This window comes from Strix aluco, unplaced genomic scaffold (genome assembly GCF_031877795.1).
Source record: "Strix aluco isolate bStrAlu1 unplaced genomic scaffold, bStrAlu1.hap1 HAP1_SCAFFOLD_135, whole genome shotgun sequence".
In the NCBI taxonomy this organism is placed as follows: Eukaryota; Metazoa; Chordata; class Aves; order Strigiformes; family Strigidae; genus Strix; species Strix aluco.
Window position 1 is genome coordinate 12,121 of NW_027436631.1, and position 11,215 is coordinate 23,335.

The following is an 11,215-nucleotide window of genomic DNA, read 5'->3' on the forward strand; positions in this document are numbered from 1 at the left end:
TGAGGGGCCGGGACCCCGGCACGGCCGGTCAGTGTGAGGGTGCTGTGAGCAGGGCCTGCAGGCGGGGTGCAGCCGGGACACCCCGGGGAGGGGCAGCTGGGGACGGTCTGTGGGCAGCAGGGCCGGAGTGTGGGGGCCCCCAAACCCCCGGGGGACAGCGGGGTGCTGCGTGTGCCCGCTGTGCCCTGCGCTGGAGCTGAACCGCCCTGGGGACCCTCCCAGAGGCCGGGGCTGTGCCCTGGGGGGTCCCCACTGGTCCCTGTGCACCCCAACACGGCAGTGACTGTGCCACCCCACGGCGTGTCCCCCCCAGCTGCACCCCCTGCGCCATCCCCAGCCCCCCCACTGCCACGTCCAGGCAGAGGGTCCGGCCGCGGCCCCCCCTCCCCTGCAGTGGGCACCCCACTGCTCCCCAAGAATGAGGAGGAGGCCGATGTCCCGGCTGGCCGGTGGCGGGGAGCGGGCGCGAGGGCCAGCGGCCGCGTGCCCCGGTGCCCGGGTTGCCGGCGGTGCCGTGCGGCCGTGCCACGTGACGCGCTCCGCTCGCCGCCGCACGCTGCGTGCACGGGGGTTATTTTTACTCCGGGCTGGCCGCGTTGTTTACCTCGTTGTACCTTTTCCAGGAAAGGGGGGGGGGTGGCATCTCCGCTGGGAATAGGGGTTTGTTCCTGCCCGTTTCCCCCCTGCCACGCTGGGCACTGGGGGTCTGGCAGGGCGCAGACCACCCCCACACCCCCCCCAGTGCTTGGACACCCCCCAAACCCCCCGCGGGGCTGCAGCATCCCCGTGGGGTTGGGGATGTGGGGTCCCTGTGCCACCCTGGGGCACATCGTGCCTCAGTTTCCCCACCCGAAGTGTGATGCTGGGCATGGGGGGAGGAGGGGGGGGCGCAACCAGAGACGCCAGGTCTCCCCCTGCCTGGGGGGGTCCTGCACCCCTGAGTCCCCCTTTCATCCCCACAGGGCCCCACGGATGGCAGTGGGTGGGGGAGCAGGAGCCCCGGGACGCTGGGGGGTGCCAGGCGGAGCCGGGGACTCGGGGTTTTGGGGTGTTTTCCTGCCAGATCCGCGGCAGAAAAGCAGCGCGAGCCCTGGCTCGGCCCCACGGCTCTTGGCCGGGGCCCACGGCTCCGCTGCCAGGACTCGCCTTTCCCCTCCCCGCGGAAAGGGAAAAAAATCAGGTAAACAAGGCAGGCCTGGCCCGGGGGGGGCACCCCGCGGCGGGCAGGGGCACCCCACAGCACCCTGGCCCCTGGGATGGGGTGGACCTGGGTTGGGGGGGCAGAGACCCCAGGAGGTGCAGGGTCTGGGGCTGCAGGGGGGCAGAGAGGGGCAGGATCTGGGGTGCAGGGGACCCCAGGGCAGGATCTGGGGGTGCAGGGGGACAGGGAGGGGCAGGGTCTGGGGTGCAGGGGGGCAGAGATCCCTGGAGGTGCAGGATTTAGGGGTGAATGATCCCCGGGAGGGGATCCAGGGAGGGTGCAGGGTCTGGGGGTGCAAGATCTGGGGGTGCAGGGACCCCAGGAGAGTGCAGGGTCTGGGGGTGCAGGATCTGGGGGTGCAGGAACCCCAGGAGGGTGCAGGGGTGCAGGGTCTGGGGATGCAGGATCGGGGGGTGCAGGGACCCCAGGAGGGTGCAGGGACCCAGGGATCAGGGGATGCCGGGATATGGGGGTGCAGAGGGGGTGCGGGTCCCCGGGGGAGGGGGGACCCCGGTGTGTTCACCATGCAGGGTGGTCTGGGAAACTGCCCCGAGGAGCAGCTGGGGTGGGGTGGGGGGACCCCTGCGGCCGCTGGCTGTGGCAGGGGGGGCTGGGGGGGGGCTGCCCCCCCCTCGCCTGCACCCTCCTGGCCCCATAAATCTCCCGCACTGATGTTTGTGTTCCTGCTGCAGCGCCCGGAGCCCCGAGTCGCCGGAGGGAGGGGAGGGCCGGGGGGGGGGCTGCGGGGGGCCCCTTCAGCCTCACAGCCCCCCCCCCCTCTGCAGGGTGGGGACCCCCCTCCCCTTCCCCACACCGCAGGGACCCCCCATTTCTCCTTCCCAAAACGCAGCCGGGTGGGGATGTGGGGCAGCCCCCGACTGACCCCGCGGGCGGCCACCGGGTTTCGGGGCAACCGGGCCAGTTGGCGTCTGTGCCAACCCATGTGAGCGGGCGCTCCCCTCCTCCTCCTCCTCCTCCTCCTCCTCTTCCTCCTCCTGGGGTGCAGGGAGCCCTCTCCATCGCAGCGAGCTGGTTGCGGCGTCACGTGGCGCTGGCATGTGAGCCCTGCTCCATTTTTAGCCCCAGCAGCTCCCGCGGCCCTGCTGCAGAGCCATGTGCGGGCGGGCGCGCGGCCGGCACGTGGGCCTGCCGCAGCGGGGACGGGGCCACCGGGAACCCCCCGGCCCTGGGCCCGCAGCGGCCACGCGTGGGCAAGCGTGGCCCGACGTGTGTGTGCGTGGGATAGGAGCACGGGCCACGCGTGTGCGCCCGCAGCGGGACGGCCGCGGGGGTTGGCGTGACACGCGGCGGGGAGAGACGAGGGGCTTCCCCGGCACTGGGGCGGGGGGGGGGGGGGCGGCTACCACGGCCCCGCGACTCACGGGGGTGCTGGGTGGGGGGGTGGGGTGCAGGGGGACCCCTCCGCGCCCCTGCTCCCCCCCCTCCCGTGAGCGCAGCTCTGCAGAGAGGCACGTCCCCCACGTGTCCCCTGCGCATCCCCGGCACGTGCCCCGCGTGTCCCCTGTGTGTCCCCGGTGCCGCGGCCCCGTGTGCTGCGGGGAGGGGGGGTCAGCGGGCGTGCGGGGGGGGGGTGTGCTCTGTGTGTGTGTATATGTGTGCGCGTGCAGCGTGCACACGTGTGTGTGTGGCGGGGCTGCGGTATGGGGGGGGCGCGTGTGTGTGCAGCGGGGCTGCAGCGCCTGCAGGCTGCGCGTGTGCCGGCAGCGGGGGCTGCGCTCCCTTCCCGCGGGGGGTCTGCGTGTGCATGCGTGTGCGAGTACGTGTGCACGTACATGTGCATGTCTGCGTGTAAAGGTGCACGTGTGCGTAAATGTACATGCGTGTGCGTGTGCAAGTGTGTGTGTGCGCAAATGTGCGTGTGTGTGTATACGTGCATGCATGTGCATATACATGTGTGTGGGTGCATGTGGGTGCATGTGTGCATGTATGTGTGGATAAACATGCATGCCTGTGCGTGTGTGTGCATGTGCATGTATGTGTGTGCATGTACATGTGCGTGCATGTGCATTTATGTGCGTGTAAATGTGCAGCGTACGCATGCGTGTGCGTGTACCTGTGCATGCATGTGTATACATGTGCATGCATGTGTGTGTACATGTGCGTGTATTTGTGTGTGCACACGTGCATGTGCATGCAAGTGCGTGTGCATACGTGTGCGTGTGTGTGCATGTATGTGCATATGCATGTGCATGTACGTCTGCATGCATGTATGTTTGTGGACATGTACGTGTGTGTGTACGTGTGCATGTATGTGTGCATGCGTGTGTGCACGTACATGTGTGTGTACGTGTGCATGCGTGTGCGTGGGGCTGTGGCTCTGGGGGGGGGGGCAGTGGGGGGGGTTGTGCCCTTGCACACGTACACCGGGAGCTGCGGGGCTGCGTGTGTGTGTGTGTGTGTGTGTGTGTGTGTGTGTGTGTGTGCGCACACGGGGGTGTGTGTGTGTGTGGGGGGGGGGGATCGGGGCGGTGGGTCCCAGCCCCCCCCCCTTCCTCGGGGCAGGGGCTCCCCGCGGGTCCCGTCCCCGTGGGGCCGGGCCGAGACAGACCCACGGGGGGCGGGGGGGGCCGTGGAGTGGCGGGATGTGGGGGGGGGGGGGGGGGGGGCAGGCGGGACCCTGGCGCGCCGCGGGCGGAGCCGCCGCGCTCGGGAGCCACCGGGCGGCCGCGCCCCGTTACTGCCGGCCCGGGACCCCCCGCCCGGCCCCGGCCCCACCGGGCCCCGCCCCACGCGGGACCGGAGTGGAAACCACCCCACGTCACGGGGGGGTGGGGGCTGTCCCTGGCGGGTGCCCCCGGTCCGTCCCGCGCGCAGACCTGCCCCCCCCACCCCATCCGCGGGCGCATGCGCACCGAGCCCGGTTTAAAGGTAACCGGGGGCCGCCGCTCGGTCCCGGCCTCGACCCGCCCCCGGTACCGGCCCGCGGTCTCTCTCCCCCACCCCCAACTCCCCCCTTCCTCCGGCTCAGCCCCTCCCCTGCCCCGCCGCGGGGAGGGGGCGGCGGGGGGGCAGCCCCTTGCCCGTGTCCCGCGGCCCCGGGGCGGGGGATGCGCCGCGCTGATGGCGCCGGGGCCCCGCCACCCCCCGGACGGCGCAGCCGGTGGCGGCCGCGGGGCGGGTAACGGGGCGGTGCGGAGCGGCGGGCCCCGGCCATGAGGTCCACGGCCTTCCGGGCGACCGAGCCGCCGCGGGGCGGGGGGGGGACCCAGCAGCAGCAGCAGCAAGAGGAGGAGGAGGAGGAGGAGGAGGCGGAGGAGGGCGCCGCCGCCGCCCCCCCCCGCCCGCCGCCCCGCCGGCCCCGGGAACCGCCGCCGCTGGGGGCACACAAGGGCCGCGGCGGCGGGGTGGCGGCGGCGGCGGAGCAGCAGCGCTGGGCCGGGCTAGTGCCGCTGGCCGGTGGCAAGCAGGCCGGCGCGGGGGATGCCGGCACCCGACCGCGCTACCAGGCGGTGCTGCCCGGGCGCGGCGCCGGGGAGGGCGCGGCGGGGCCGGGAGCGGGACCGGGGCCCACCGAGCCGGGCCCTCCTCCTCCTCCTCCGCCGCCGCCGCCGCCGCCCGCCGAGGGCAAGTGGAAGAGCGGCTCCCGGCGCGGCGGGATGGGGGCCGGCGGGGGCTCGCCGGGGCAGGCGGCCTGTCTGCGGCAGATCCTGCTGCTCCAGCTGGACCTCATCGAGCAGCAGCAGCAGCAGCTGCAGGCCAAGGAGCGGCAGATCGAGGAGCTCAAGGCCGAGCGGGACACGGTACGGGGGGGGGGGGGGGGACGGGAAAGGGGGGGTGGGAGCGCGGCACAGCAGGGGTTAACCCCCCCCACCCGCGGGGCTACCCCCCTCCAAGGTTAATGCCCCCCCCCCCCCCCCCAGCACTCAGGGGTGCCCCGGGGCTTCCGCCCACCAACAGGTAAGTGCGCCCCCCCCCCCCCCCCCCGTGGCACGCAAGGGGTTAACGCCCGCCTCTTGGACGGTTAACGGGCCCCCCGTGGCACCCAAGGGGTTAATGCCCCCCCCCCCCCCGTGGCACCAAAGGGGGTAATGCCCCCCCCGTGGCACCCAAGGGGTTAATGGCCCGTCCTGGGGGGGTGTGTGTGTAACTTCCCCCCCCTCGTGGCACCCCGGGGGTTAACGCTCCCCCTTGGGGGTTAACGCGCGCCCCAGCACACAGGGGGTTAATTCCTGGGAAGAATTAACCCCTGGGGGGGGCATCAACCCCCCTCCTCAAAATATCCAGGTTAGTGCCCGCCCATCCCCCCCCAAAGGGATTAACGCCCCCCCCCCAGGCCCCCCCCGAGGGATTATTGCCCCCCCCCCAGGGGGTTGATATCCCCCCCCCCGGGGATCCGTGTCCCCCCCCCCCCAGACAAAGGCCGGCGGGGGGCGGGGTGACCGTCGGGGGCACAAAGGGCCGGGGCGGGGCGGGCCGGGGGGGGTTAACGGGCCGCCGCCCGTCGCCATGGCAGCGGGCCCGCGGGGGGGCCTTAAAGGGCCCGCGGCCTCTTCCCGCCGCGCGGGGGTTAACTTAAAGGGGCCGCGTCCCCGCAGTCACGGCGGGGGGGGGGGGGGGGGGGTGTGTGCGGCAGCCCGCGGGTAATCGCCCCTGCTGCGTACGCCTCGTTAACCCCCCCGGGCGTGGGGGGCCCCCCCAGCCTTACAAGGCTGCCTGCCTCGCCCCACGCACACTGTGGGGGGGGCCTGTGGGGCAGAGCCCACGCGGTGCGCTGCCCTGCTCTGTGTGTGTGTGCGCCCCCCGCCCCGGTTGCCCCACGGCTGCCGTGTGTTGCCCCACGCCTGCGGCCCTCACGCTCACACCGCGTCGCCCCCCCACCCCGCCAGGCCGAGCTGGCCGCAGCCGCCCCGGCGTGTGCCGGAAGACCGCGCTGGCTCGGCCCGGCGGCGGTCACGGTGGCCACGGTGTGGGAGGGAAGTTGCCACCCCACGTGGTGTTGCCAGTGGGGCCCACACGGTGGTCGCGGTGGCTACGGGAGGGAAAGGCCACCCCGCACGACGCCGCCGCGGCCCCGCGAGTCCAACATGGAGGAGCCGCCGCGGTTCACCGGGAGCGTCCTCACGCAGGGGTCAGACTGCCGGGGGGGGAGTGTGGGGGCTGTCCCCGCTCCCTGAGGCTGGGGGTGTCCCCCCGCGCAGCCACGTCACTGGTGGGGTGCTGGGACACACCCCCCACACCCCCCCTTTGCCAAACCCTGGCAGCGGCCGGTGACCCGGGGCAGGTGTCACCGAGCCGGGTGTTCGCGTTCTAACGAGCCCCCCTCTCATTACAAACTGCCCCCCCCGGGCACGCGGGGAGGATGCGGCAGAGGTGGAGACCCCCAAATCGCTCCTCAAAACATTGCGGGGTTCCAGCCGGCCGCAGCCCTGCTGCCACAGGGACGGGCAGCGCCGGCGCGGGGGACAGCGGCCGGTGAGCTGGGGCCATTTTGTGCCGTTTGGACACCTCGGCCCCTGCCTGGGGCGCGACGCCCACGGCACCCAGCGCTGGATGCGGGTGCTGCCCTCGCCCTCCTGCCCCCTCCGGGAGCCACGGCAGCACCGGGTGGCCCGCGGGGACGGCTGAGCCCGCGTGGGGACGGCTCAGGCGCAGTTCGGGGGCTCCCCACGAACACCCGGAGCGTCGCCGCGGCGTTGCCGGGTAAACGCCGGGACAGGCAGGCAGAGAGCAGGCAGGGCTCCCTGCGGGCAGCCGCCCCGGGGAGCGGGGGTGCGTGTGGGGTTCACCCCCGGGAGCGCCCCCACCGAGGTGAGCCCCGGCCCTGCGTTGCAGCTCCTGGCACGGATCGAGCGCATGGAAAGGCGGGTGCAGCTGGTGAAGAAGGACAGCGAGCGGGAGAAGCACCGCATCTTCCAGGGCTTCGAGGTGGACGAGAAGCCGGAGGCGGAGGCGTGCGAGAAGCTGCCGCTGGAGTGTCCCCAGGACCTGCTGGAGCCCCCCCCGACCCTGCAGCCCAAGCACTTCCCCTACGGCAGGAACGGGAAAGGGCATAAAAGGTAGAAGGTGCCAGGGAGGGTGCGTGGGGCCTGGGCGGGGAGCAGAAGAGGGGGGGACCTTCCCCACGGCTTTGCCCTCCATCTGTGGGGCTGGTGCTACCCGTGACACGGAGGTGCCAGCTCAGCCCAGCGACCCTCGCGCCGCGCGGGGAGGCTGCCTGGCACCGGGAGCGCATCCGTCGGGGGGAACCTTGTGAAATTCTGGGCAAGGAGTGGGGGGGACGTCCCTGAAATGCTGGGGAAGCCCCTCTCACCTCCAGAAACCTGCCTGTGGCTGGCCCCGGTGTGGGGGGGCTGGTAGCCCCCCGTGGCAGCCCTGGCACAGGGCAAGGCTGTGTGTGCCCGGCTCAGCTCCTCTTCCTCCCGCAGGAAGCCGACGTTTGGGAGCGCGGAGAGGAAGACGCCCGTTAAAAAACTGGTGTCCGAGTTCTCGAAAGTGAAGAGTAAAACTCCAAAACACTCCCCAGGCAAGGAGGAATCGGGCGGCTCGTTATCCGAAACTGTTTGTAAACGAGAACTGCGGAGCCAAGAGACTCCAGAAAAACCCAGGTCGCTCCTGGAGACCCCGCTCCGAGCCTCGGCCCCGCCGAAGGGCCCCAGCGCCCACCCCAAGGAAAAGGGCTTCTTCAGCGGCGAGACAGACGACCTGCCCTATCTCTCAACCACGGAAATGTACTTGTGCCGCTGGCACCAGCCGCCCCCATCGCCGCTGCCGTTGCGGGAGCCCTCCCCAAAGAAGGAGGAGACTGTAGCAAGTAAGCGATGGAGAGCCCGCCGCGGCGTGCCGGGTGTTGGGGCAGAGCCGGCGGCCGGGGAGGGGCTCACCCGCTTCGGGGCAGCTGGGGAAGGGGGCTCGGCCCCCTCGCCCCACCGCCGGCCAAGGGCAGAGTCCCGGTTGCGGTGGGAGAGGTGCAGCCGGTGGTGCCGCGGCGCTGGGCGACAGCTCTGGTGCCGGCCGTGGGCTCTCCCAAACAACCTCTCCGGCTTTGGCCGAGCCGAGGGCAGGGCTGGTGGCCCCGCTCGGCTTTAGCCGCCTGGTTTGCCGAGCAGCCCGCGCGCCCGTTTGAGCGAGGGGTGAAGCAACTTCCCGTTCACGGTTGGGAAACGTGTCTGTGGCTTGTGCCCCCGCGGCCCAGCACGGGTTTCTCCACGGGGTCACCCGCTGGCCCCAAATCCGGTGCCTGTCCTGCCGGCTGCCCCTTCCCGTCCGGTTTCCTGGGGTCCCGCAGCGTGGTGAGCGCCGGTGACGGGGACACCAGGACCGTGCCGGTCGCCGATGCCGCCGGCGGAGGCTGCGCTGGACGGCCGAGCGCTCTGGCACGGGGGGAGCTCGGTGCGTCTGCTCCCAGAGCAGCTCAGGTTTGCTCATGCGCTTGGCCAGGGGGATGGTGACGAGCTCTGCCTCCCCCTGGGCCCCCCCCGGCAGCTCCCGCCACCCCCAGCCGGCGGCGTCGCCCAGCCTGGCTTGGGACGGGGGTTTGGGGGGGCCGAGCTGCGTCCTCCGAGGGAGGGACAGGCTGGAAAGGAGCAGCGAGGCGGCGGGGATGGGGGTGGAGCGTGGGGGTCCCAGTGCCGGGTAACGGTCTGGCCTCTTGCCCCGCAGTTCCGTCTTGGAGGGACCATGTCGTGGAGCCCCTGAGAGACCCCAACCCCTCGGACCTCCTGGAGGTACGTGCGTCGCCCCGGCGGGGCAGCGGGAGCCGCCGTTGCCGCAGGCGCCTTCTGAGCTGTTTTACCGCTCGTGGGAGCGGCTCGTGGTGGCGTCTCGTCCCCTCACCCGGCGTAAACAGCACAGCAAATCCCGGCGGGGGCGAAGGGCCGACCCCTCCGTGCCGGGGTGGCTCAGGGCCGCGCCGGGTGGACGCGCTCATCCCCGTCTGTCGTTGCAGAACCTGGACGACAGCGTCTTTTCCAAACGGCACGCGAAGCTGGAGCTGGACGAGAAACGAAGGAAAAGGTGGGAGCAAAGAGGGTGATGGGGCCCGGGGTCCCCAACAGAGCGGGTGGGCTGCGCCCCCACCCGCAGGGAAGGGCCCGGGAGTGTCACCCATGGGGGGACACACGGGATCCGTTTGCCCAGCTGGGATGGGAACCAGGAACGCTGCCGGCGCCGCAGCCCCTGAGCTCCCCGGGAAGGTCGGGGCACCTGCCCGCGCGCTGCCTGCGGCTTCTCACTACCCGGGCGGTCGCGTTTTCCAGGTGGGACATTCAGCGGATCAGGGAACAGAGAATCCTACAGCGGCTGCAGCTCCGAATGTACAAAAGGAAAGGGATTCAGGAGTCGGAGCCTGAAGTTACCTCATTTTTCCCTGAGCCAGATGATGGTGAGTGCCTGGGGCCTTGGGGGGGGGCAGGCAGGGGTGTTGGGGGGGGGGGGGGCAGGCAGGGGTGTTGGGGGGCAGGCGTAACGCTCCGGTGTCTCTCCGCAGTGGAAAGCTTGCTCATCACCCCTTACCTGCCTGTTGTCGCCTTTGGCCGGCCCTTACCAAAACTGACCCCGCAGTGAGTACCGGGGTGGGGGGGGAAGGGGCTGGGCTGCGCCGGGCACTGCCACTCGTGCCGGTGCCTCGGCGTCACCCCCGGGAGGGTGACCCCCCCACTGACGCTGGCTCTGCCCCCAGGAACTTCGAGCTGCCCTGGCTGGACGAGCGCAGCCGCTGCCGCCTGGAGATGCAGAAGAAGCAGACGCCGCACCGGACCTGCCGCAAGTAGCGGCACCGGGAACGTCCCCGGGCTGCGCCGCCGGCCGCCGCCTTCTCCCGCCGCCTCGCTGACGGGGGGTTTCGTTCCTCCGTGACCCCGGTTTTGTTCTCTTGGGTTTTGCAACACATTCCCTGGACTTGTTCCCCCCTGTTCTGGCAGCCGTGCCCCCCCCCCAGCCCCGTGGCACCATCAGCTGCCGGTTGAGACTTCCCCGCGGCTGCTGCGGTCCCGGGGGTGCAGGCGGCCCCCAGCCCCCCCCCACGTGTCCCCGCTGCCTGCCCCCGTCCCGCGGCTGCCGCGGCCGCTCCCCAGCCAACGCGCGGTTTGGTTTGGACATTCGGCTTCAAGGAGCGCGCGGAGCGCCGGGGCCGGACGCGGTGTCGGGGGGGGCCGCGTTGGCCAGGACTCTGCCTGCCGCTGCCTCATCACGTTTAGTTAGAAAACAGGTTTGACACCCGTGTGCGGGCGAGAGGCGGGGGCGGGCGCTGCCCGCGGGTCCTGGCGCTGCCCTGGCGAGGGGCCGGGAAACCTCTTTGGATTTTTTTGTTTTGTTTTTTTTTTTGTTCCCCCCTCTTGAGTGGCTGTTACGGGGATCAGAGGGGAGAGTTTAAAAACAAAACTTTTTTTTTTTTTTTTTGTGAAATAGAAATCCTATACGCACAATTTGGGGTTTTTTTAAGTTTTGTTTTATAATTTAAATGTTTTTGAGGTTGGCAAGGTCTGTGCCGTAAGCAGGCGGGGTGGGGCACCCCTGGGTGCTGCCCGGTCCCTCGGGGATGGGGACGGGACCCCCGCGGTGCTCAATGGGTGGGGAGGGGGCTCGGGGTGGGGGAGGGCTCCGGGCACCCTCTGCCCTGGCCAGGCTCTCCCCGGCCTCCCCTTCCATTAAACAGGACAAACGCCACCGGAGCCGCTTCTTTTATTTTATTTTCCTGATTTTCCCCTCCCTGCGCAGGGCCTGCACCCACTTCCCTGCTTTTGTTTCCCCCCCCCCGCCCCACCCAGCCGCTTTCTGGCACCGAGGTTCATGAGCAGAAGGAAACTCGTTTAAAAAAAAGTTGGGGGGGGGAAGAAAAAAAAAAAGGAAATCCGTTAAAATTAAAGTTATAAACACGTTAGGGGTGGGCGCTGCCCACGGGGGGGGGGGGGGGGAATCACACGTGGACACACCCGCGCCCTTTTTTTTTTTTTTTCTTTTCTACAATAAACGAGGAAAACGGACGCTGCGTCCTGCTGCCTGCTTCCCCTCCCGCGCGTGACGTCACTTCCGCCGCCGTGACGTCACCCGCGCCGT

The 11,215-nt window shown here is 70.6% G+C and overlaps 1 protein-coding gene across 1 annotated transcript; it reads left to right on the top strand.

The window, feature by feature from the left end:
* Positions 1 to 3,863: 3,863 nt before the first annotated feature.
* On the top strand, positions 3,864 to 10,825 carry MSL1 (MSL complex subunit 1). The gene is made up of 8 exons (XM_074814066.1): positions 3,864 to 4,962; positions 6,995 to 7,218; positions 7,588 to 7,973; positions 8,822 to 8,886; positions 9,108 to 9,175; positions 9,418 to 9,542; positions 9,648 to 9,720; positions 9,840 to 10,825. The coding sequence occupies exons 1-8, from the start codon at positions 4,375 to 4,377 to the stop codon at positions 9,928 to 9,930; spliced, it is 1,620 nt and encodes a 539-aa protein (XP_074670167.1). The 5' UTR covers positions 3,864 to 4,374; the 3' UTR covers positions 9,931 to 10,825.
* Positions 10,826 to 11,215: the final 390 nt, after the last annotated feature.

What these genes read in the sequence shown, in the direction of transcription:
- MSL1 (XM_074814066.1), top strand. Translation starts at nt 4,375, where the DNA reads ATGAGGTCCACGGCCTTCCGGGCGACCGAGCCGCCGCGGGGCGGGGGG. An exon ending in ACCCCTCGGACCTCCTGGAG is followed by an intron (nt 8,887 to 9,107) that starts GTACGTGCGTCG and finishes CTGTCGTTGCAG; the next exon opens with AACCTGGACGACAGCGTCTT. An exon ending in TTACCAAAACTGACCCCGCA is followed by an intron (nt 9,721 to 9,839) that starts GTGAGTACCGGG and finishes CTCTGCCCCCAG; the next exon opens with GAACTTCGAGCTGCCCTGGC.